This window comes from Coptis chinensis, chromosome 3 (assembly GCF_015680905.1).
Source record: "Coptis chinensis isolate HL-2020 chromosome 3, ASM1568090v1, whole genome shotgun sequence".
NCBI classification, from domain to species: Eukaryota; Viridiplantae; Streptophyta; class Magnoliopsida; order Ranunculales; family Ranunculaceae; genus Coptis; species Coptis chinensis.
The window spans coordinates 114,822,509-114,849,063 of record NC_141458.1 but is presented as its reverse complement, the minus strand read 5'-3'; the positions used below and the strand labels follow the sequence as shown (position 1 = coordinate 114,849,063).

The 26,555-nt window shown below is 39.6% G+C and overlaps 1 protein-coding gene and 1 long non-coding RNA gene across 2 annotated transcripts; one reads left to right on the top strand and one right to left on the bottom strand.

The window, feature by feature from the left end:
- Window positions 1-1,192: 1,192 nt before the first annotated feature.
- Window positions 1,193-25,608, top strand: LOC147513250 (uncharacterized). Its single transcript, XR_015215337.1, has 4 exons — window positions 1,193-3,755; window positions 21,420-21,538; window positions 22,617-22,729; window positions 25,236-25,608. It is a non-coding gene; the product is annotated as an uncharacterized LOC147513250 (long non-coding RNA).
- LOC147513251 (receptor-like protein EIX2) lies at window positions 4,076-12,754 on the bottom strand. Its single transcript, XM_086599626.1, is given in 3 exon segments — window positions 4,076-6,400; window positions 6,402-6,590; window positions 12,274-12,754. Coding segments are annotated over 3 exon segments (2,970 nt in total). The 3' UTR covers window positions 4,076-4,100.
- Window positions 25,609-26,555: the final 947 nt, after the last annotated feature.

Here is a 26,555-nt window from a genome sequence, read left to right as displayed (position 1 = left end):
AGCGATAATATTTATTAGAGAGATAATACAATAATTTGTATATTTAACTTTCCGTTAAGGAGGGAAAATAAGTAAACTCTTATCTTTGTGTATTAATTGGGTTATATTATTATTAATGGGTTTAAGAATCTAATTCGTTAATTTTACGTATTTTTTTAGATAGAGAACCGATATTTTCAATAATTTTTTTTCTCGGTTTAGCGAGAAATCGGTCATCTCGGCCGATTAATTGGTCAATTCGGTGATTAAATCGGTTCGGTGAGAAAAGGTTAAAAAATCGGTAAAAACTAATCGGCTTACGAGCGATATGCGATTAATCGGCGATTAATCGGCCGATTAATCCGATATTGATAGCATAGCTATAGTTAGAAAAAACAAACATATGTACTGTTTATATAGTGTGTTTACCTGCTTTGGTGTTTAAAGTGTGTCCTATCATGTGTATGGTTTGTCCCCCCCCCCTTTTTATTTCCCTATTTCACGTATGTATGTACTTATGTAAATTTGGCAATATAATGTTTAATATTATGAACTGTTTATCAGTCGATTTAAATCATAAATATTGCCTCCCCCCCAAATAATCAGCTAACTCCTTTAACATATGCCAACCATGATTTGTTCTCCACTTCTTAGTTGAGCCATATTAATTTGTTCTCGACTTCTTACTTAAGCCACATTCTAATTCTACACCACAGCCCACCAATAATCAAAACATATACCTCACATTTCTCACAAACTCTAGCCAGGAATGCTCAATTAGCACAAAATTTTATGTAGTGTTGGCTTCTGACATTGTGGTAGTAACATGGTCACTATCTTTCTTTGCAATTGTTATACATGGTTCATTATTTTCTGTAGCAGGCATTGAATAAACTTTTTAAACAGATGTGAAAATGAGGCAAGACTAAAATTGCAATTGATTATTCTTTCATTATATAAACCTTTGTTTAATTTGGCTATTTATTGACAATTTGAATGTCGTTAATTAGTAAATACAACCAACTATTCTGAAGAGCGCAACCAATAATTACAGTTGTATATGACAAACGTGCGAAGCACGTGCACTTATACTAGTATATATATAGTACTTTGGGCATCATGGTTGTTGTGTCTAATGCGGAAGTTATCAACAACAAACTACCAACAAAATATTCAACAACTCTCCAAACAACAACCATACACAAGACGATGCTTTATCGTAATTCGGCAAGATGATTTATCGTGGTTCTATTTTAACAATGTGGGGATTCTGTCTAAGTTCCGTCTCAAATAGTTAACAAAAACTTATATGGACACTCAATTGCACACCTTGACTACTATAAAAATAAATTTAATTACAAAAAAAATCTAAAAAAAACAAAAAATTACATTTAACTACAATTACACATGTGATATTTTCATATCAAGTGACCTTAACATAAAAAAAACATTTTGAAAATAAAGTGTAATAATATATTTATTTAATAATAAAATAAAAAAAATCTGTTACAGAAAATAGACGGAATCCCCACATTGTTAAATTTGGAAACCATGATGCCCAATAAAAAAATAGTTTGTTGCCGATCATGTGTATTTAGTTATAGTTGGATGCCCATAAATTCATTTTTTTCCAATTTGAGAAGAGCTTGCTTTTCATTCTATGGAAGTCCAACGGAACTTGCTTGTTTCGATGAACAACATGACAATCATCACTAGCCCTATGGATTTTGTCATTGCCATGTAACGATATTACACAATTAACCAACAGTGTCTCAAACAAGAAGCATGAGAAAGCTCTTGAAATGATCCCTCACAGCAATATGAACACACTATTTGATGGTCCACACACGCAAAGTCACAGCTTAGAAAATATCTTGCATTTCAATCTTGGTTGGGCTTCAATATATAATATATATAGACTCCGTAATTTGGTTTCGGCAATGAGTTGAGTCATACTATACTTTGAGAAAAACGTAAGAGCGAGCAATGACTAATTTTCTTAACCAATTTTCAAAAGCCTCATATTCCTGGTCTTATGTATGAGACTTCTGCTATGGTAGTATGTTATGCTTATCCGCCACCACTATCAGTTCCTCCACAGACTTTCTAGGCACCACTATCCGGTCTTTTGCCATTGCCATTGCCAACGACCTCTGGTACTTTTCGTCTTTCGAAGAAAAAGTGTGATTATTGTGACAGATTTGGGCATGTAAAGACAATCAGTCGTCCTCCTGGTTTTCAACCACCACGCTCATCATCTTAGTCCTCAGCACGCCTATTTGCTGACTCTAGTACATCAGAGTCTTCTGTTTCTAGTGCTCTTTCTCCATAGGAGATCAGCAGGTGCCAGTAGTTTGTCTTTATGTCTTCTCAACCGGGACCTTCTCATGCAGGTAATTTTGCATCTGCCAATAATGCTTATGCATCTCGGACTTCACCCTGAATTGTTGATAATAGCCCTGCTAACAGTCCAGTGCCGTTATGACATTGCACACCTTTCCAGTTGCTACAGTCGTCGCCTATCCAAGAAGAGAGCCTATTTGAAGTATCAGACCATGTTTGAATTTGAGAAGAGCTTGCCTTACATTTTCCAAACAGTGCGAACTAGCTTTCACTTCACACCAACTGCGCTTGGTCGTTGTTTCCAAAAACAAAAAGAAAACTAATACGACCATGATTGATTTTGGCATTGCCATGAAGCATTCAAAGGATAGCCTCTTGGTTTGAAAACAAGAAGCAATTCAAGCGAAGGGAAGTTTTTAAAATTATGACACACTGGGCACAACAATATGGAAACCCAGATTTTCTTATATTCTGAAACAAGTCTCTGAAGTCCACATATTTTCTGATATTCCGATAAGTCACGAAAATAAAAATAAGATATCAGAGAAGACCTGTTTTCCAGCTAGCTCGCCTACTTGAAAACCAGAAGTGAACATTTGGTCGAAATGAGATATTGAATATGGACCACGAATTAGAGTTATACCATTCTACAGAAATTAAGTGTTTGAAGACTTGAAGTCTACTAATATCTGTACAAAACGAAACCATCCTGATACCTTTCTTTCCAAACCAAATGTTGAACATTCGGATTGAACGAACATTTTGTTTTATCGTGAAAATGCAAAATAATCCAACATTAGTAGGGAAAAAGTTTTCTTTCCACTAAACTACTAAAGAATGAAAGACTTAAGCTTATCAAGAAAATACCACAATTCTTGGTTGCTTGGTAATTGGTATGTGTGTCTGCGAGACTGCGACCCTAGTGCAGAATTTGTACAAGCCAAAACTTGTTCCCTATATTACATAATCACCTTTTCTATTTTCCATTAAGGCTAGGCCAAATTACTGGCGATATTTATTACCTATAACGTTTTTAGGGGTTACAAACTTACAATAATAAATTATAGTGCAAGCAGAACGGTTTCCATGATTCATCATTAATATCTGTTACACTTGTTTGATATTTTGATCTCAGTTTCTGAAAGGGCAGCCAACTAGTAGAGTTAGTTAAGTTGTTTGTGGGATTTGAATGTTGCATAACTAGTGTTTGATGAAAAACTGGATTTGTTTTTGAGAAGCAAATATTGGTGTTTTTGCCAAAATGCGCCGAATTCAATATTTTCCTATTAGGTTTAATAGTCGGAGTGGCGGTGTAGTGGTGGCCCGAAGATTGGAGGAGGAAGTGGGAGATGGATTGAGCATTCGGTTTAATCGAAATGAGAGAGGGAGTGTTTTAAGAACGACGACATCTGCTCAAAATTGAAAGATGTGATGTAAGTTCGTATCCATTTTCCCATTGTTTCATTTTTTTTCGTTTTCATTTTTTTCATTTTATTTTAAAATATTTGAGTATTACTATGTGTTGAAGATCTGTGTTGTTACCGTTATACGAATACGCACGTCATGATGTCAAAGTAAGAAAATGTTCTGAAAGTTAAAAGAGAGAACCATTTCACTGATTTCACTCAGAAAATGTAACTTCACATTTTATTTGAGAAGGATTTAAAGTCTCTAGATGGTCCCCTAGTAAACAATTAAGAAATGTGTAATCAAGGGATCAATGCATTTCCTTAAGCTTGACTCTTTCAATGTCGTCTTTGATCGTTTTATCCTTGCTGCTATTTCCGCATCAACTCTGCAATAAGGTCCTCAATAAATCGAAAATAAGCATACCTCCAGCTCTTCTTGAAAAACAAGACACTACAAACTCCCCAGATCCCCACCACAAATCCTGATGCCATGCCAATGTAAAACCATCGCATTTTGAAGTTATCATCTTCTTCATTATCAGCATGCTTTTGAGTTTGAGGCGGTTCATCTTCTGGGCAATTTTGAACAAGTGGAGGTCCACATAGTTCATGGTTACCTTTGTAAATGGTTACATCTTGAAAGGTTCGGAGCTGGCTGCCCAAAGGAATTGGTCCTGACAAGTGGTTGAATGATAAATTTAGGCGGCTTAGACTAGATAATAATGAAATGCTTTGAGGAATTGTGCCTGAAAGATGATTTATGGAGAGATCAAGTGATTCCAGTGACCGCATCTGACCAATCTTCTTTGGGATGTTTCCTGATAAGTGATTTTCGGATAGATTCAGACCAATCAATCCAGAAAGGCTTGTAAGCTGTTCGGGGATCTGCCCAACAAAATTATTATGAGAGAGGTCCAAGTTGACTACAAGTGACAGGATTTTGACATACTCGCGTTCTATTCCTTTGATTACTTGCGTTAGTTTGTCAGCGTAGAACGTAGCATTACTGAAACCATATCGCCCTTCCTTTTGGTTGGAAACCATGCCTTTGAAATTGGCAAAACAAGGTGGGATAGTTCCAGATAAATTATTACGTGCTACATCCAGTATCTGAAGATTGGTCAAACGACATAGCTTTGGAGAGATACTACCATCGTACATATTTGATCTTAACCTCAAAATTTTCAAAGAGGATAAGCTTTCTCCAATCCAAGTCGGAATCGCTCCTGATAATGTGTTTTCGCCAACGTCGAGAATGGACAAACTTCTGCAGTGTCGCAAGGCCGGAGGAAGCTCTCCATGAAAACTATTGTTGCTCAACCGCAATGATCTTAGAATTGATAGCTCACCAATTGAACTAGGAATAGTTCCCGATAGATTGTTTGATGACAAATCTATAACCTCCGCCATCTGTAACTCACTCATACATTGAGGGAGATGTCCTGACAAATTATCTTTTGAAAGGTCGAGATATTGCAGCTTCCGAATCTTACACAGTGAACTAGGGATGCTTCCATGTAGAGTATTATTGGAAAGACCAAGAAATATCAATGCAGGGAGCATATCACTTATGTTTTCTGGAATTTGTCCGCTAATCATGTTATTGCAAATGTCCAAAACTTCTACATTGGAAGGGAAGAAGGGAAATGAGCCCTCAAACTTGTTAGAATTAAAAAAAAGTCTTACAGGAGTTCTTGATTTTACGAGATTAGGCATTGTTCCATAAATCTGGTTATTGGAGATATCTATGAAGTTTAGTTGGGAGGGAAGGTTCTCAAACCAGAATGGTATGGAATCTGAAATCCCTGCTCTAGACATATCCAGAAAAGTGTATCTTGTTTGTGTTTGCAGCCAGTCAGGAAACAGAGGTCCAAGTTGGCAAAACCCTAGTCCAATATGTTCGAGTTGAAAGGGTGGTAACCAACCGGGTTTTGTTTTCAAGGACAGAGAGTTTCTGCTCAATCGTAACACTTGTAATTTAGAGAGTTTAGCAAAGTGCACCTCAGATACATGACCACTAAATGAATTGTTATATAGATCTAGCACTCTCAACTCTGACAGTTCTCCTAGAGTTTCAGGAAGGCTTCCAGTCAATTGATTCGAACTGAGATCTAATACACTTAGTATTGGCAGTCGACCAAGTGTTGCAGGGATAGGCCCACTTAGTTTATTGAAACCAAGACTCAGTACTTTTAACTTTGACAAATTTCCGAAAGATTCAGGAATTGGACCTTGAAATGAGTTGGCTGAAAGATCAAGGTTTTTGAGGTTCTTCAGCTGGTACAACCAACCAGGCAAATACCCGTTGAGCTGATTTTTGAACAAATGCAAAGTCTCTAGTTTATCTGCAATGGATGGAGATGAAAAGTTTCCAGAAGGTTTAATCGCCTCTCCACCAAATTGGTTTGAGGATAAGTCTAATATTTGCAACTTGTACAGATTCCTTAGTTCATGTAGAATTGGGATATCAGAAGTGAACTGATTATTGGAGAGATTAAGAACTTTAAGTGAAGTCATGTTCAGAATTGCATTTGGGATTGTTCCTTGAAAGTGGTTGGAGCTAAGGTCTAGGATGACAAGAGATGTAAGATTCTCCTGAGAATGAAACAGAGGAATCTCACCTAAAACCGCAATTTGACAAGTATAACGCCAGTAGAGAAGGAAGTGAACTAATCACTCGCGACAAATCAAATAGGTTATTAAGAAGATTTAGTCTACTCATGTCAAGGTGCTGCAAAGAAGTGAGATTAGAAATCCAATGCAAATTGTCTACAATTAATTCAGGAAACTTTCCGGAATAAATTGGAAGAGATAAGTCGAGATATTGCAATGCCGACAGGTTCCCAAGGTGACGGGGAACTGTTCTGTTGGGAGATTTCACTAGAAAGTCACACCTCAATCTAGTTACTTTCTTTCCCAAATGATTTCAACTTGGAGCTCACACCAAGGAAATCACCCACCCAAGACTTTGGTAGTTATCACAACAACCTCAACAAAGCAAAACCACTACAATATCATCACAATTCATAGCAATAATAATAATGGAAGTAACAATGCAAAGAGACACAAAGATTTAGGTGGTTCGGTAAATGTTACCTACATCCACACACAAGAGCCGAGTTTCCTTTATAACAAAGATTGGAGAGTTTACAAGAGATCAAGAATCAATAAGAAGAGGCCTCACTCAAACCCTAGCTCAACAGAGTCTCCCACAATACCCTAGAAATGAATCTCTCAAAGTTGTACATCAAAACCCTAATCTATTTCCTTTATATAGGTGTACATAGACAAAGGGAAGTAAAATGGGCTTGGGCCGCATGCGAGAGCTTGAGCTGGCGGATAGTGGTAGCGCCGGGCCTTCATTCAAGGGGCTGAAGTCTTGCGGCTTAGGTGGCCCCCCCTCTTCAATAAAGCCGAGCGCTGAAGTCGCTAGGTGAGCGGCCCTCTTCAATAAAGGCCGAAGCCGAGCGAGCGCTTAGGTGGGTGAGCTGCGCCTCTTCTTTAGGCATCGGCAAGATCGTTGCTTGCCGAGCGAAAGGCCCATGGACGAAATGCCGTCGCCCTCTTCATCGATGCAGGGGAAGAGTGTGGTATCACGGACAACCGAGCAAAGCTCGACGGTTCCACCAACCCAACAATCTCCCACTTGGAACCTTCGAGATTCTTCATGCACATCACATCTCAATTGTAACAACTCAATCCAAATCCAAAAAACTAAAGAAACACTCGGCTCATTCATCATGGTCTTCAAACAAGAAGACCCACCGAAGTTGAACACAACTTCAACTTCTCAGTAGGCACGGCCTTGGTCAACATATCCGCCGGATTCTCACTCCCTTGGATCTTCTCAAGTGCCAAAACCTCATCCTCCAACAGAGATCGGATAAAATGATACCGGAGACCAATGTGCTTGGTCCTAGAATGAAAAGCGGAATTCTTGGCAAGATGTATAGCACTCTGACTATCACTGTGTAACACACTTCTCTCTTGCTTCATCCCAAGCTCTTCCATCAATCCCTGTAACCAGATCATCTCTTTGCTTGCCTCTCAGAATCGCCACATACTGCGCTTCGTGGTAGACAAAGCAACAATCTTCTCAGAATCGAGAAATCCAACTCATCGCAGTAGCACCCCATCAGAAAGACATAACCCGGTGTGCTTCTTCATGCGATCTACCTCACCTGCAAAGTCGGCATCCACATACCCTTGCAGGTTCACAACACCCCTTCCATAACATAGGCATTTCTCTGTAGTACCTCTCAGATATCTCAATATCCACTTCACGGCTTCCCAATGTTGCTTGCCGAGTTAGACATAAATCTATCGACAAAAGCCCAATCGCTTGGGCTATATCCGGACGTGTGCAAACCATGGCATACATAAGACTTCCAATGGCAGAGGCGATGGTACCTTAGCCATGAAGTTTCTTTCCTCAACAGATCTTGGGAGAGTGTTCCTTGACAACTTGAAGTGGATCGCCAAAGGTGTGCAAACCGGTTTCGCACTACCCATAATCTTGAACCTCTTCAATACCTTCTCAATATACTCACCTGAGACAACTCCGCATACCTTTTTCGCCTATCTCTTCTCGATCCTCATCCCTAGAATCGCTTTTTTAGACCCAAATCCTTCATAGAGAACTCACTTGCTAACTTCTTTCAATCTCCCAATTTCGACATATCGAACTCGCTACTAACATATCATCAACATATAGCAACAGGATGATGTAGCCGGAGTCGAACCTCTTGAAGTAGCAACAATGGTCACGTTGCACTTATAGTAGCCATTTCCTTGCATGAAGTTATCAAACTTCCTGTACCAACGCCCTAGGGGCTTGTTTCAAACCATACAAGCTCTTTCGAGCCCGCATACCATATTCTCTTTACCCTTCTTGATGAAACCCTCCGGTTCGCGATATAAATTTCCTCAACTAGGTCACCATGGAGGAAGGCGGTTTTAACATCCAACCGCCAAGATACAAATCTTCCGCTGCAACAATACTCAACACCGACCAATAGTATTCGGGCCACACCATCGGGAGAATATCTCGCGGAAGTCAATGCCCGCTTTTCTGAAAACCCTTGACTACTAGCCTTGCCTTGTATCTCCTCGGGAACCATCATGTTCCTCTTTGACTCTATACACCCATTTGTTCTCAGAGCCTTCTTGCCCACGGGTAGTTTGGCTAACTCCCACGCCACGGGAGATGAGGGACTTCATCTCATCTTGCATAGCAAGCTCCCACTTGCTTGCATCACTCACCTCCAATGCTTCATCATAGCATTGGGGCTCGCCACCATCGAAGTAGCAAGTAATTCACATGGGTGGAGGGCGGATATCTAGAACTTCGGTACATGTGGCCTGGATGTCTTCCTTGGGGCACGAGGTGGAGATGGACTCTGTGGTGTAGTATCCTCATTATTCTCTGAGTCACTACTACTGTCATCCTCTGACTGTGGGGCTCCCACTATACCACGACTTACATCAAAGTCTTCCAACTCAACATACTCGTGCCTTTCTGCATCCGATTCCTTGGTTTCAGGCTTCATCTCTCGCCCTTGTACATCACCTTTTCATTAAACACAACATCTCTACTACGAATGATTTTCCGATTTTGATCATCCCAAAAGCGATACCCAAAATCATCACCGCCATAGCCGATGAAGGTGCACTTTAGTGACTTAGCATCAAGCTTGCTTCTAGCTTGGTCACTAATGTGAACATAGGACACACAACCAAACACCTTCAAATGGGAAAGGTTCACATCCTTCCCGCTCCACACTTCCTCCGAATCTTAAAATCCAAAGGCACCGATGGTCCTCTATTGATCGTAAGCCGCTGTGGCTAACACTTTCTCGCCTAATCGCCAGGGCAAGCCTCGCTAGTGTACGATACACCTAGCTCTCTGTCGTTGTTCTATTCATCCGCTCTGCAACCCCATTCTCACTGAGGTGTCCCCTGCAAAGTCTTTTCCATCTTGATGCCATTGTCAAGACAAGATTTTAAAACCTGAATCCTCATACTCTCCACCGTTGTCGGATCTCAAATCTTTACTTTCAAGCTTGTCTCATTCTCAACCATGGCCTTCCAAGTCTTGAACACTTCAAATACTTCCGACTTGTGTCTCAAGAAATAGACCCACACCTTCCTAGTATGGTCATCAATGAAAGTCACAAAATATGACTTTCCGCCAAGTGAAGAGACATTAGCCGCCCCCCCAGTGACATCTCAGATGTATCAACTCAAGCCTTCTAGCTTTCGAGTCCGACCCATTCTCTGAAAACTCACCCGCTTCGCTTTCCAAATACACGGTTCTCCGTAAGTCAATTTCACCGATTGTAACTTTGGGAGTTTACCGTAAGAGTGAAGGATTTTCATTCCTTTCTCACTCATGTGACCAAGTCTGCGGTGCCAAACATTCGATCCTCTTTGCCATGTGCCACGCAAATCGACTCACAACCATGTGCAGTCATGTAGAGTACCATCTTTCTTACCATTTGCAACAATCAATGAACCCTTCGAGACCTTCCAAGTATCACCAAGAAAGATTGTAACAAATCCTTCACTTGCCAATTGCCCCACGAAATCAAATTCTTCCTCAACCGAACATGTCCGACGTCCCTCAATAACCATGACGAGCCATTCATCTTGATATGCACATCACCCTTTGCCGACAATGTCACAAGGTTGGTCATCACCGAGAAAGACCGTTCCAAGGTCACCTTCGGTGTAGTTCTCAAGGAACTCTCGATGTGAGGTAGCATGGAAAGATGCGCCGGAATCAAGTACCCAAGACTCCTTCTTGTGCTCCATCGAACATATCAAAGCGCCATCTACCATCTCAACAACATTAGCTTCTTGATTCTTTTCTTTGTTCTTATTAATGTTGTTGTTGTTTCTTGGTTAGAGGCAATTGGGGCTATAGTGGCCGCCTACCACAATTATAGCACACCACTTCACTTATGTCTCGAGGTTTGTGTTCAACGCTTTGCAATTGGGAGGCTTGAGATTTCGATCTCCCCCTCCACTTCTTCTTACTACGACTCCTGTTTGACTTTCTTCCCCTACTTTCAGTGCTCAATGCCGACCCTGAAGTTGATCCCGAAGATGACGGACAATCCTGTCTCCGGATTTCCTCAGTTAGTACCATACTAACAACGTGCTCAAACTTCAACTTGGTCATTCCCGCAGAGCCACTAATAGCCGCCATAGTCGCCTTCCAACTTGGAGGCAATTGTCCAAGTATCGCCAAAGCTAGCACCTCATCACTAAATGTAATCTCAACCGACTCCAATTGGTCCTTAGTTTGGTTGAATTCATTTAGGTGATCCTTGAAGGAGGTCCCCTCCAACATTTTCATACTAAAACGACTTGGTGATCAAATAGACTTTGTTTGCGGCCGAGGGTTGTTCATACATCGTAGTAAGTGCCTCCATGAGAGACTTCGCCGTCTTCTCAGTTTTGATATTGAAGGCTACCGACTTCGAAAGACTCAATCGGATTGTGGCCAAGGCCTTTCTATCTTGCAAATCCCATTTATCTTGCGGAATCTCATCGGCTTCTCACATATCAATGTTTCCATCAAATCCTTTTGATAGAGAACATCCTCAATTTGCATCTTCCAATAGCCAAGTTTGTTCCACAAACTTCTATCTTGTAGCTTTCCTTTTCGGTCGTCATGACTCTTCTGAATCAAAAACCTACGGTGGAGAACCTCTCAGAGGGATTTCCTCAAACACCCTCAGCTTCGACCGCATCGCTATGCTCGATACCACTTGTTGGGAGATTTCACTAGAAAGTCACACCTCAATCTAGTTACTTTCTTTCCCAAATGATTTCAACTTGGAGCTCACACCAAGGAAATCACCCACCCAAGACTTTGGTAGTTATCACAACAACCTCAACAAAGCAAAACCACTACAATATCATCACAATTCATAGCAACAATAATAATGGAAGTAACAATGCAAAGAGACACAAAGATTTAGGTGGTTCGGTAAATGTTACCTACATCCACACACAAGAGCCGAAGCTTTATAACAAAGATTGAGAGTTTACAAGAGATCAAGAATCAATAAGAAGAGGCCTCACTCAAACCCTAGCTCAACAGAGCTCCCACAATACCCTAGAAATGAATCTCTCAAAGTTGTACATCAAAACCCTAATCTATTTCCTTTATATAGGTGTACATAGACAAAGGGGAAGTAAAATGGGCTTGGGCAAAGTGGAGAGCTTGGGGCATAGGTGGTGCTGGCGCTTTCATTAAAATTTGGGCCTTTGAGAAAGGCTTAGGTGAGCGAAAGCCCTCTTCTTAAAAAGCCGAGCCTTGAGTCTTGGCTAGGTAGGTGTGGCCAGCCTCTTCAATAAAGGCTGGAGCTGAGCCTTGCGTCGCTGGGTGTGAATATTCTTCTTTAGGCATCAAGATCAGCGTTTGCCGAAAGCGGCCGCCATGGACGAAGCGGTCGCCACCTCTTCATCAGTACCAGGGTGAGTGTGGTATACGGACAACCGGAGCAAAGCTCGACGGTTCCACCAACCCAACATGTTCCTCCAAACCATGCAGAAGAGAGGTTCAGATATTCCAATTCTTGAAATGACCCAAAGAATTTCGGTATTTCATTTCCCGAGAAATTGTTCCAACTGAGGTCTAAATAATTCAAATGTTTCAACTCTAGAAGAGATGAATTTACCTCAATAATTCTTAGGCATGCCTTGTCATGAGGTACGTTACCATAATCTTCATAGCGCTGAAATCCTACAGGAAATGGATTTCGAAGATCAAGCTTGACGATGTGCCCAGTCCTGTTGTTGCATCCAACTCCTTCCCATTTACAGCAGTCTTGGCCTACCCAAGAAGAGAGCCGGTTTGAAGTATCTACGAGACCTTGTTTCAGTTCGAGAAGAGCTTGCCTTTCATTCCCTCGACATTGTAAATTTATAACAGCGCTACACCAGCTGAGCTCGACTGTTTCTACGAATAACAAGAGGATTAGTACAGCCACAGCTGATTTTGGTATTGCCATGTGAAACCTATTGATTATATTATGGACGCACCCAGATTCTCTTATATACTGATGATACAAGTCTTTTAGGATTTCAGGTCCATGCACTTCCATATCAATCGACCACCAAACAATAAAGGGTCCCACCGCTGCTTGCTTGTAGTCATGTAACAATCAAACAAACAAGGACGACTATATTTGTTCCAGGACTTGAATATCATTTCCACTTTAGAAGCGCTTAGTCAAGCCCTTTATGGACTTCAGCATCTCGAGTGAGGTGTTCCTGCTACTACGGACCTTATTGAAGGGTTTGTTGAAATGAGAACTCAAAAACAGAACCGTTCCTGAAGTTTCGTAACTTTAATTTCAGAAGTCTAGTAACACGCAAGCCCAGTAACACGCCTAAGTTTACCTTTCTGGTAAGTGATAAAGAAAGTCCACAATCAACGTACGTTTTATTTCTACTCTTAGAGCATTTGCAATGCAAGTCATAACTTTCACCCCCTCTATCACCGCCACCTCCTCACTTTTCACCCCCTCTATCACCAACCCGGTGATAAACAAGGTGAAGCTGTGCAATGCAAAGGTGATAAAAAACATCTCGGACGGGATGTTAGATTCCGTCTGAGAGTTTTTATACGAGACGGAATGTAACATCCCGTCGATATTTTATAACGAGATCGGGATGTAACATCCCGTCGATGGCTCAATACCAACAGACGAAACAGCTCCATTTTCACTTCATTTCCGACCAAAATTCGATTTTGTAGCCTCCATTCACAACCTTTGAACACAAATTTCCATTCATAATGACTTCTCCATCCCCCAACCCATCCCCACCAACCTCACCACATCAAGATTTCCCGATGGTTTGGAAATGTCAAAATTTCCAAAAAAAGGGGCAAAAGGATCGTCGTCGAGAACGCCAGTAATGTGGGCGAGGAGGACGAAAATTGAACTTGGGTTTAATTTTCCAATCGTTAATGAAATCGAGGACCACCCACCATTAGCGTCAACATCGGTCCGACACGTAGCAAATCGAGTGGCGGAATCTCAAGTAAGTTTTTGATTTTTTTTTAAGTTAATTATTATTATTTATGTTAGTTTATATCAAGTTTGTTGTTGTTTGAATTTGTCGTATTATTTTAGTTTGAATTTGTATTAGTTTATATTAGTTTATTTTAGTTTGAATTTGTCGTATTATTTTAGTTTGAATTTGTATTAGTTTATATTAGTTTATTTTAGTTTGAATTTGTCGTATTATTTTAGTTTGAATTTGTATTAGTTTATATTAGTTTATTTTAGTTTGAATTTGTCGTATTATTTTAGTTTGAATTTGTATTAGTTTATATTAGTTTATTTTAGTTTGAATTTGTCGTATTATTTTAGTTTGAATTTGTATTAGTTTATATTAGTTTATTTTAGTTTGAATTTTATCGTATTGCGTGTTTGTTGAATGTAGGAAGAAGTACACTTATGGAAAGTCGTTGTGCACTTTCAAATGTTGTGTCGTGGTGGCGTTGTATGAAATCAAAAACGGATCCTAATTTTGTCACGCTATCGATATTATATCCGCCACACCATTTGGGAGTTTTTTTAATTGTAATTTGGGACAAAATGATCAGGCGTTGTTGTTTGGGATAGTTGAGCGGTGGTGGCCAACTACCCACACATTTCATTTCCCATGGGGTGAGCTTGGGATTACCCCTCTTGATTTCACAATGCTCACGGGTATCCCAATTGGTTATGGAGATGCCGTTCCTTTTGATGAAACTTTAGAGGTTTTACTACGGGCGATGAGTTTCTTTGAATGTTTTGATTTGGTTGAAGATGATGAGCAAGACGAAGTTTTTGAGATTATCGGTGAAAGCAGTTTAAGGGAGGAGCTATAAATATGAGTTGGTTTACGCGAGATATTTGAATAGACTCAAGGAGAAGCCGAAAAGACTATCATATTGGTGAGGAGTCGATCCACAGTAGTATGTAATGCGCCTTCCTCTTCTACTTTGTTGGTGCGGTATTATTTGGATATGCCGATAGTTATTTACGTGTCGGTGGATGGCATTGTCTCGGGCGAGAGAGGATGTGGGATTATGACCGGGTCAATCCATCTTAGCATACCTTTACACCGGGCTAGACCTCGCTGTTGAGACGAAAGCCGCTAAAGGCAATTTGTGCGGCTTTGTTTGGATTATACCGGTAAGTCTTATTTATTAAGTTATTGTTTCATTTCATTTATTTATCTAATTATTAATGTTGACATGTTTATATATATATTGATATTGTATTTTATCTATTGATGACGGTATTGGTGGTAATGCGAGCATTTTCGTGTGATGCATCCCGTGTTGAAGAGGTTGGAAGAGGATGAGACTCATGACCGATTCCACGTATTCAAGCATGGGGCTTCATCGTAGGCGGAGGGGGTATGGGGACCTATCACATAATATTCATAACACTCGTCGCCAGATTGAGCTTTTAGGGAGCTAGTCGAATTGAGTGGCAACCCCGGGCGAGTCCTTCATCTTCGGACCCTTTATCGCGGATATTCCGGATGTTCCAGAGAACAAAGGAGTACCGTAGACTATCATATATGTGTCATAGAGCAAGGTTTCTTTCTCGGCGAATGATACTTATAGGTCGATCCACCGATGGTACCTTGGGGACGATGTTGGCGGCAAGTATCCGGAGAGATTGTTATACCTTACCCACCACCTATGGATATGATGACCTCGATATTCTTCCCCGCCGTTCTTTCACACCATAGAGCAAACCCAAATGAGTGGCCGACGCGTCGACTTTTCGGTTTCTGAGCTTACTATGACTTATATTGGAAGAGGGTTGGTCGAGGTCTCTTGCTAGGTGCGTTATACCGGGGCACCAATTTTGAAGGGGTTACTTCGGAGCATTGAGGCCCGACATTCATTTCCCCGGGAGGAGTGGAGTTGCCACGATCCACGGCCCCGGGTGTTTCATGATATTCGGATGCCGCAAAGAACTCCACGAGATATTTGATGATGATGACCTTTGGCATTGGAGCATGATTACTTCGGGGGCAAGATATGAGAATACCTATTCCACCCGATAGATGCCGCAGTGGTAGCAGATTTGTCGGTCTGATTGAAAGCGATTAGCGAGGTTAGTATGATTTGAATTTATTTATGATTTGTTATTATTAGTATTCACTATAACCCCTAACTTGCATTTGTTTTGTTAAACAGGATGAAGTAAGGTCGAGCTCCTTAACTACTGACTCTCACTTATGCCATCGCGTGAGTCCTTCATGGAGTCCTCTCGTCGCAGTTTGAGTACTTACAAGAAGAACGTGTCGAACTTTGGAGCTTGAGACGTGTGCAAGAGTTGGAGAATCTTTGGAAGTGGAGTACCTCAAGCTCAAGCTCAACCGAGAGGCTTACAACGACGTAGGGGAGAGCTCTTCGACCGGCCTTCTCGTAGGGGAGGAGGTCTCGATATATTTTTTGTAGTTTGTAATAACCGTATAGCCCATTACTTGTCTTATGGCGTTTGGGATTGTTGTTTGTAATGAATTTTTGATTAGCGTGTTTTCTTTGATGAGTTTTGGATATGAATATGTCATTAAACAAAGGAGGTTATGTCCAATTTTTTAAGAAATTATAAGTTAGTTTTTTTACCGAAGCTTACGTGTTAGACTTGGGTGTTGTTCATGATTGTTGTTTGTCTTCTTTATTATTTTCAAAGTATATTAGCGTGTTTTTATATGAATATGTCAATAAAACAAATGAGGTTATGGCCAAAAAAATTTAAAAACTTATAAGTTCGTATGTTTCCAAAAATGGAACATTCGTTTCGCTCGTTTCACATTTGTTTCACTCATTTCCTGTCATTGTTGAAACAACAAATTTTTAGTTTGGAATATCACTCATTTTGCAGGTGGTTTGGTTCTGACAGGTTCTGACAGGAATAGTGTATGGGGATACCGAGACGGAATGTAACATCCCGTCTGGTTTTTTAGACCGAGACGGAATGTAACATCCCGGCCTGGTTTTAAGCCCTCCTCCCTGCACATTTTACTATTCCAAACAATGCAATTATGGATGGTGGCCCATTTGGAATTATTGAGGGTACATGGATAGACATTTGGATACAATGTGTTGTCACTTGGAGAGTGAACAAAAATCTAATAAAATGTGTTGTCAATTGGTAAGTGGACCAAAATCAAAGTATCACATGTGACCTTATCATATGTGACCTTACCTTTCATATTTCGTTTTACTCTTCTATCTTTTATATCAAACAAACAACATAGCCATCTTCTTCCCCACAACCAAGCTAAAAATAGGAAAAATGTCTAGAGAAGAAAGAATTACATATAACCAAAGGTTATGGGGAGGATCTAGTAGTAATAGTTCGTCTTCTGGTTTCACCGGGTCGATCTTACGATTCCTTCGAAGATGACTACATGGAAAGAGTAAGAGATGAGCATAATGATATGATGAGGCTGCCAGGAGGAGGAGGAGGTTGCGTTATTATCCATCCTTTGGGGCATTAATGACTCAAGCAGCCATTGAAATTGAAGATGTGGATACGGACAAACGCGGATGGATCAATGCAGGCGTAGAGTACACGTTTAGAGATGGTGGTGATTTCAGTAAACAAAAGATAATGAGGGATTACTTCACAACACCTTGTAGGTGGCCTCCTCATAAGTTTAGACGAAGGTACAGGATGACAAGAGAGCTTTTTATGTATATGTTGCATACTGTTGCATCATTCGACGATTACTTTAAAGACAAGGTGGATGGATTGGGTCGGCAAGCAATTTCTGGGTTACAAAAGGGACTAGCTGCAGTTGCACAATTAGCAACTGGTTGTTCTTCTGATTCAACGGATGAGTATTTACAAATTGGAGATTCCACAGCAAATGTATCTATGAAGCGTTGGTGCAAGGCAATTATCACGGCGTTTGAGGAAGAGTACTTGAGACGACCAAGTGAGGCAGACACTGCTAGGATATTAGCTGAAAATGCAGCAAGGGGTTTTCCAGGAATGCTTGGATCAATCGACTGTATGCACTGGGTGTGGAAGAATTGCCCAAGTGGATGGGCTGGAACACATGTAGGGTACAAGAAGGAACCAACTTTGATACTTGAAGCCGTTGCAGACAAACATTGTTGGATCCGCATTGCTTCTTCGCCTACCAGTTCGCGATAATGACATTAACGCGTGCTTCATCGTTCTCATGTTTTTGAATCATTAGAGCAAGGTGAGGCTCCCGCTGTTGCATTTAATGTGAATGGTAATGACTATGATATGGGATATTATCTTGTTGATGGTATTTACCCAAAATGGGGCACATTTGTTCAAGCCATTCGTTATCCAAGAAATAAGCATGAAAAGATCTTTACTCAACGCCAAGAAGCTGCAAGAAAGGATGTTGAAAGGGCGTTTGAGTTTTGCGAGCACGATGGCATATTGTTAAGGCTTCTGGCGTTGTCATAGTGTTGTTGTTCTTGGAGATATAATGAAGGCATGCATTATAATGCATAATATGATTGTTGAGAATGAACGTGAAAGTGGAGTTTGGAATTGGAAAGGTCGAGGAAAGAAACAATACCCGCGCTCTTTTCGGAAGATGATGGTTTTCATTTTGTCTATCGATGATTGAAGCAAGAAATAAGATCAGAAATGAAGTTACACATACTAATCTTCAAAAGGACTTAGTTGAACATGTTTTTAATTGGACTGGCATTGAAGAAACAGCAGATCCGGTACCAATTTATGATCCAAATTGGTCGGATCCAGATGAGGGAGAAGGAGGCTAAAAATTAAAATGGAAATGAAAATGTATTTCCTATGTATTTCCTAACGTGAACTATTAAGTTCCAACGTATTTCCTATGTATTTCCTATGTATTTCCTAACGTGAACTATTAAGTTCCAACGTATTTCCTATGTATTTCCTAATGTATTTCCTATGTAGTTCCAACGTATTTAATCAGTTGTATTTTAATGAACTATATTACAATGTATTTTAATTTGATTGGTAATTGTATTTCTATGAAAATAATTATATTGGACAGAACATACATAGTGCATTAATTAAAAAAAACAGTTAGATAAAAATACATAGTTCATTAATTAAAAATACAATGAAATTAAAATACATAGTGCATTAATTAAAAAGACAAAGGAAATTAAAATACATAGTGCATTAATTAAAATACATAGTGCTTTAATTAAAATAAAATACTAGATAATTAAAATACATAAGCTTAGTTAGAGCTAGAACCACCTCTAGCCCTTCCCCATTCAAAGACGATTTCAGCTTGTTGTTGCTTTCGATTATAAAAGCGGTATCGGGATGGAGGACACTTGTATCGGTCGCTAAAATCTTAGCTTCATATTGCATCTTTTGAAGCCGATTTTTTTCCAATTGAACCTGATTTTTTTCTGCTTGAATCCGATTTTTTTCTTCTCTTGCCATCACAGTTCTTTGACCATATGCAAGTTCCCTTTCCCTAAGTTCTAAGCATTTTTGTGTTTCATTTGCATCCTGTGCAAATGTATCCTCTAAACGTGTAAAGTAACCCTCCAACATACCAAATGATTTTTTCTTGGTTCCTTTTGGACTTGGCTTTCTTCGATCCAAGAGGACGCTCCATTTCTTTTGGACGCTCTATTTCTTGAGAACCCTCCAATTCAACTCCACCAACACTTGGTGAATTAGAAGTTGAATCTTCACCATCATTTTTGCGACCTTTTCCCTTTGTGGGGCGGCTTGACCTTGCCTCAAAAACGTTACTCCACTTTGGATTATCCTTGAGTATAACGTAACAATGATCAAGTGAAAAAGCCGATTTTTCTTGTAGTTGGTACGTCATCCTTGCCTCGGACAACTAAAAAAAAAAAATGGTGGTAATTAGACTAAAATAATCACTAGGACTAAGATAATTAAACTGCAATAATAATTAGACTAAGATAATAATTAGACTAAGACTAAAATGGAAATAATAAATACACTAAGATAATTAGACGAAGACGGAAATAATTAGACTAAGACTAAGATAATCAATAAATTCCAAATTGACAACGTTGTAATTACCCGGCTTTGTATTGTTGTACCACTTGCATGTCGAGCCTCCACCGCATTCACAATTGCAACAAATTTGTTCATCATTTTTGAAATATATTTCCACCTTCCGCTAATTGAATCGGGAGACCTATCCGACCCACGCCCAGCTTGATTGAACTTCGTTTGTTACATGATTCCAAAATCCTTTTGCATTTTGGAAAGCACCAACAATAGAGTCTTCACTAATTTTTATCCAAGCAAGACATAGAGCTTGATCATCGGACATGCTAAAGTGAGCTCTCGCTTTTGCTTGAGTGCTACCACTTGCTTGAGATGCTTGAGTTGATGCCATTTGATATTTGGTTTTTAAGAACTGATTTTAAAGAAGAAGAAATATGATATATGATTGTTGGAAGTGTGAGTTGAAATGAAACAAATGTTGTATATATACCAAAGTTTTTTATTTTGACCGTTTTTGACCGTTCGACTTTTTGACCGTTGGTAGTCCGTTAGGACTCGGACGGGATGTTGATTCCGTCACGGGTGAGTTTTGTAATCAGACGGAATCCAACATCCCGTCCGGTTAACAAGTCGATGATAAACTCGGTGGTTGGTTTCACCTCGCTTTGAACTGGGGATAATTATCACCTTCATTATCACCCCGCATTGCACAAAGCTTTGGACCCAAGTAGGTGATAATTATCACTACCCCCCTCTCTATCACCTGCATTGCAAATGCTCTTAACATTCAGTTAGTTTCACAAACTAAAAATTTCTACGCTCAAGTTAAACCATTGAATAGATTTTGACAATACTTTTCCTAGTAAATTCAGCCCGGAAGAAATATATAAGGTCCTATAATAAACTTTTATATGCACCTCTATAGGCTACAACTATAGTTCATTCTACCTAGGATAGTTTGAACGCCCGTGTGGAAAAGGCCGGATACTTGACTTTCACGGTGACTAACGTGTTGAAAATGATCAGCTGATGACTTGGGAATCACGTTACAACAGATTATAGTCCTAGGCGTTTAGGAGTGAAAAGTCTCCCGAAAGCACTCATCTACCATACATCCACTACTTTTTAACTATTGATTAACTATAGTTAATTAAAATCTAATTAAATATTTATTTTATTCTCTCTCTAAATCATTCTATTTTTTATATAATCTTATATATAAAGCGGATACCAGATTTCTCAATTAGTTCCCGTATTCCGGTTTTATGCCAAAGTTTTAAATGGGAAGGGTACCGGAAAGTTAGACAAACATTTATTTTTTGTTCTTTATTGAAAGGGTAAATTGGTCAACATGCTTCACCATTAAACCCCTTAAATTACAACCGCGAAAAAACCGAAAGTCACATACTCTTTTCAAATAACTGCAAACTCTCATCTTCCTTCGTTCGTTCTTTTCAAGTTATTCTAATCACACCCAACTCTCCTCTTTTCATCATTCAAACTCTCTCCCCTCGATGCTTTTCAATCGTTTGTTTTCCCATTTTTATTATTATTATTTTTTAAATCTCTTATATACAGAGTTCCAATGCTAGAGGTATTTTGTTATTTCTTCCTTTCAATTACTACTCTCTACGAGCATTTGCTTTGACATTTTCATTTTCGTTTTTTACAGAACCGAAGTGTTTCACATCGGCGGCGCGGAACCAGACTTCGAAGAAGAGTTCCTGAAAATGATATATACCTTCCTGATCATGTTTTCACTCATGGCCAACTATACGTTGCATTGTCGAGGTGCGTCTCAAGAAATAACATAAAGATTTTAGTCAAAAATGGAATCTTAACTAAACGTAGTGGAACTTACACTAGAAATATTGTATATCGGGAAGTTTTACTTTCAGATAATGATGATTCTATGGATGCTTTACATTGACCTTATTTTCGTATCATTATGGTATCATGCAATGAATCATTATTTGTTTTTAAAAAAAAAAACAACTCCCTGATTTTCGTATCTACAATAAAATGTGATGTATTCCTGCATTACCTTTATAATTTGAATTATTTTATGATTATTTCTCTATTGTAGTTCAAATAAACAATATGGTTAGTTCGGGATACCCACCCACAATTAATAGTTGCAGTTAGGTATACGTCATCCCCACCACTCCCCACGCTTTACTTTTTAAAAGGTTCTCCACGGAGATATAAACATTCATGAAGTAGGAGATATCCTATGAGTATAAATTTTGGGAAATCCATTGGATTCACAAAATTTACTTCCTATTTGATTTGCCCATTATATCCCCTAAAACCTATGTATATCTGTAACCACCCAACAATACTCAAGTAGTAACTAGGATTTTTAGTGAAGAGTGGTTAGAGTGCAAAGGTTTAAAGTTATTTTTCTTAGAATGTTTCTTTGTCGTCTCTACCCCTTCATAGGCTGCGTTTTAGGCAATTGAACATAGTGATGTTTGAGATATTTATATTTTAAATATTCACTTTGTAATTGTTTCATTTTGTTAGTACAGTACACGAGTGCCTTTATTTTTTATAATTAAGTCCCCGACTATAAACAAAGCAAACGCCAAACAATTAGAATAACAACTATTAAAGGGAGGGTATCCACGACTGCCAATTTTTTTTAACTCCGCCAATGCATTTTGCGTTCTTGCGTTGCTGGTCCCAAGCCCAGATAAAGGAGGAGGGAAAATAAATTTATTTTGATGTTGTATGCTATTAGTTATTCTTAGTACTGATAACTGCATTTGGGACTTTAAACATAGCATGTCAGCCATTCGAACTTTTCTTAGGAATTCCTGACTATCAAGCTGTTATTTCCTACCGTTTTGTCCTTTTTCAATTTCAGTTTCTACATGTGGTGGTGGAGCAATTTATTTGTCACTAAAGTTGATTTAAGTTTTTTTTTTCGTGTGGTGGTGAAGCAATAGACACGTATCTGAAGTTGATCTGCAAGTACATGTTAGTAAATGTGATATACAAGATGTGCGCCCGTTAATGGGTCTATAAGATTAGGATTTAAGAATTTAACTCTCTACAAGAATATTTTGTTTTTGAGATTTGATTTATGTGTTTCAATACGATCTGTGGACTGGCCTTTATTGGAATTCAAATGTGTATAGTTGCCCATCATCTGACTGTGGAGAAGACTAGCCTCCGAGAAGACTCCTTAGGACATAGACATAGACTTAGCCATAAACAAATACAGCAGTGTGATGGAAACCATTGCCCATTGTGGTCATCTTAATGAAGCAGAAGCTGTTTTTGAAGATATGAAACGGAAGAATTTGGTTCTAGATGAACCTGTGTACGCTCTCCCGTTAGATTTATGAGGAAAGGCTGGAAATGCTGATAAAGCTCGCAGAACACCTGTTCCCTAATGCTTATGAAGTGCTTCAGAGTATGCTGGCTTTGGGTCTACTTACAAGTTAGTTGCTCCTCAGCTTCTTTACAGACAGAAGAATTCATGGTGATATGATGTTTTCTGGTTAGCTCATGACAACCACTGGCCACGCTGCTCATGCATTTCTGGTGTCCATGCCCGCTGCCAGACTACATGGTCATAATGTGAAAGATCATGAAAGCAACTTCATGGATCTAATGCACCCCTTCCAATTGTGACTTCAACCTCATACGGGCTCGGTCCTTCAGCAAAGGACTCCAAGCTGGGGATATAGACATGCGTATGTACCAAGAGACTTTGAAAGCCATGGAAATCACTGCAACACATCCCGCATATGCCAAGGGAACATTAAGAGCAGTCGCCCCAGGCGCACTCCTTCGACTTTATGTTGGAACCCCTTAGAAAGCTGCTTTTACGAAATAAACCAAACTATCGGTTAAAAGAAATGATAGAGAGGAGATATTTAAGAGAATTTTCAAAGAAATAACGACTCTGGAACACAATGTTGAAAAAGGTATGGTGGTTGCCATACTGCTGGATGGCTAAACTTGGTGGATGAGTACTGGGAGGGAAGGAATCTGCTCGAGAGTCCCAACTCCAGAATTTTATCAATTAGATAATGATAGAATGTAAGCAAGTTTTTAAAAGGATCAAATATGGATGTCACTAAAGTTAATCTCCAATTACTCGAAGCTTTTTGTTCCAGTTTGCTCAGATGGTGGCGCCCCTTGGTTCGTTGTAGGACTACCCAGTTTAGCTTCAGGGGGACCTTACACATTGTAGATGTCAGCTGATTTCTGATTCACTTTCAGTTCAGAACGGATCTGACGTCAACTGCTATTTATCACTGCAAGGATCCAGATACGGATTGCGGAAGTACCCGCAGCGTTTTAAACTGCTATGGTTGTCACTTAAATTGGTCTCCACGTCACCACAGCGTTTTGATCCATATTGGTCAGATAGTGGTGGCACTTGGTTCGGCGTGAACATCCCGTTTAAGCTCCACCGGAACCTTCTCATTGGAGATGTCGATTGATTTCAGCTGATGTTTAGCATGAGAGGTTTTTCCCTGGAATTATCCGTGAAATGGTTGAATATTCTGCCGAACTCGCTTCAATGGAGGGACACGAAAAGATAAACAGGTAAAAAAAAACCAAATGGTTGGTGTATCTCTTTTTTTGTTTGCAGTTGCCCCAATTTTCTACGCCCATCTGGCTGCTGCTCAGGTAGGAAAGTTAATGAAGTTCGATGCATGAAATGTCTGAAACATCTTGGGGCCATGCTGGGGTGACATCCGCTAGGAGTATCACGGTGCCTCGTGACCGCCTAGACTTCATGAAAAAATGTCGGCCAGTTCAATGTATTTTTTTAAGGTGGGTACTCATGTAGGTTTGTTTCTTTGGGGCAAAGCCGGGTTCACGATATTTTGGGTCAATTCGATTTCTGGTGGTGACTTGGCGGTTGTATATGGTCTCCCAACTACTGATGTGGCCTCTATAGGTTCGAGAGTAACTCTTAACTCAGTTTTGTGATTTTCGCCATGCTCGAGCCAACATTCGACTCTCACCGAATCTGCCGAGCCTCACGAAGAGACCCAATTAAGCCTCTACCGTTTTCCCTATTTGCATAAGCACATAATCCATCAAGGTCATACCACCTTAACACCATCAGAGCTGCATCTTGATTTTGCCTTTCTAACAATACTTGAGCTATCTTTGGATGTGTAGCAGGGCCTGCAATTTCCGGGATTACTTGAGCTATCCAAACTGATTCGCTTTCAGTTTAGAAAGGATCTGACGTCAACTGCTATTACTCACTGCAAGGATCCAGAATCCAAATGTTCACTAAGCAAACCAAACCAAATTTTGATGCATATGTGCTTAGGCAGTGCTATAGTAAATTCCCAGGAATCCTTATAGGCTTACAGCTTAGCATATTTATTTAATAAACTGTTGAGTTATTACCATTTTATACAAAAAGTTAAATCTATTCAGCCAATAAAAAACATGTACCAAAGACATATTCCAGGACCTTCACGCTCTAATTTCTAAATTTTTATTGCAGTCATGGATCGAACCTCGGGGGATACTTTGTGTGGTCCTTTCTTGATGTTTTTGAAGTAATGGGTGGTTACACGTCCCCGCAGCGTTTTGATCCATATTGGTCAGATAGTGGTGGCACTTGGTTCGGCACAGAACATCCCGTTTTAGCTCCAGGCGGAGCTTCGCATTGGAGATGTCGACTGATTTCAGCAGATGTTTAGCATGAGAGATTTTTCCCTCACTTCAACTGAGGGACACGAAAAACATAAACAGGGAAAACAAAAACCCTCAATAGATTTTGGTCAACAATTCGAATGTTTGGATCAGAATTCATCCCAATTCCCAGCAATGGCTGGATGTGGTGGACCGTACGATTACTCTTCTTCTGGTTTCGGATCGACATCTCTTCTTCTCAGTTGATTAGCTAGGTGATTATCGACCCTTACCGTCGGTTGAGAGTAGTTGATTGTAACCTGTCATTATGCCCGTTTATCCGCCAATTACTAGGAAAAAAAAATTGGTCGCGAGAAATAAAGTCTCGCTTTGTGTTGTTACAAGGATGCATTTTTAAAAAAAAATTGAGATTGGGCAAGTGAAAATAGAGTTCAACAAAAAGAGTTGAGTAGTTAGAGTTATGTTCGCGATCTTTGTTACCTATGTGAAGATGAGAAGAAAGGCTTATGTGAATATTGATCGCTGGTATTTTTCATTTTATGCATGCAGTACATGCCGGTGAATCTAGAGAACACTTTCATAAAATATGCTCGGACATTACCGGATAAACTCACTTTCGAGAGGCTTGGAACATGCCCAAATGGAAACAAAGTTGCTTTTGACTTATTTGGCTGGTTAGTGCAACTTATTTTGAAGTGTTCTTGGATTACCGATATTTTCAGATGTTTAATTTGATCATTGATATTCTATCTACCGGTTTGTAAATGGAACGTGTAAATGTTGTTTGCGGGATTGCATCCAAATTGGAGTGGGGACTCATCAGATATGTCTTGGCGAGAGATGAAGAAGGTTTCTTATCTAAAGAAGCATTAGACGTTGCTTTGATGGTAGCTTATTCGAGTATCGTGCCAAAGCTCGAAGATGATGCTCCATGCCTCCGGTAAGCTCATATAGGAATTGACAAATTGGCGTAAAAGGCGGGGACGGGGAGCTGTGGAATTTTAATTGAACTGTATGGTGAACTTAACATAAGAAGTTACTTGGTGCTCATATGTATTGTTGATTCAATAATGTCTATTGTTGTTAAATTATACTTGGTAGCTTTGGTTTTGTTCCATATGTGGCTCCCGATGATCTTTGCGATGTTTCTTGAGGTTTAAATATCAAA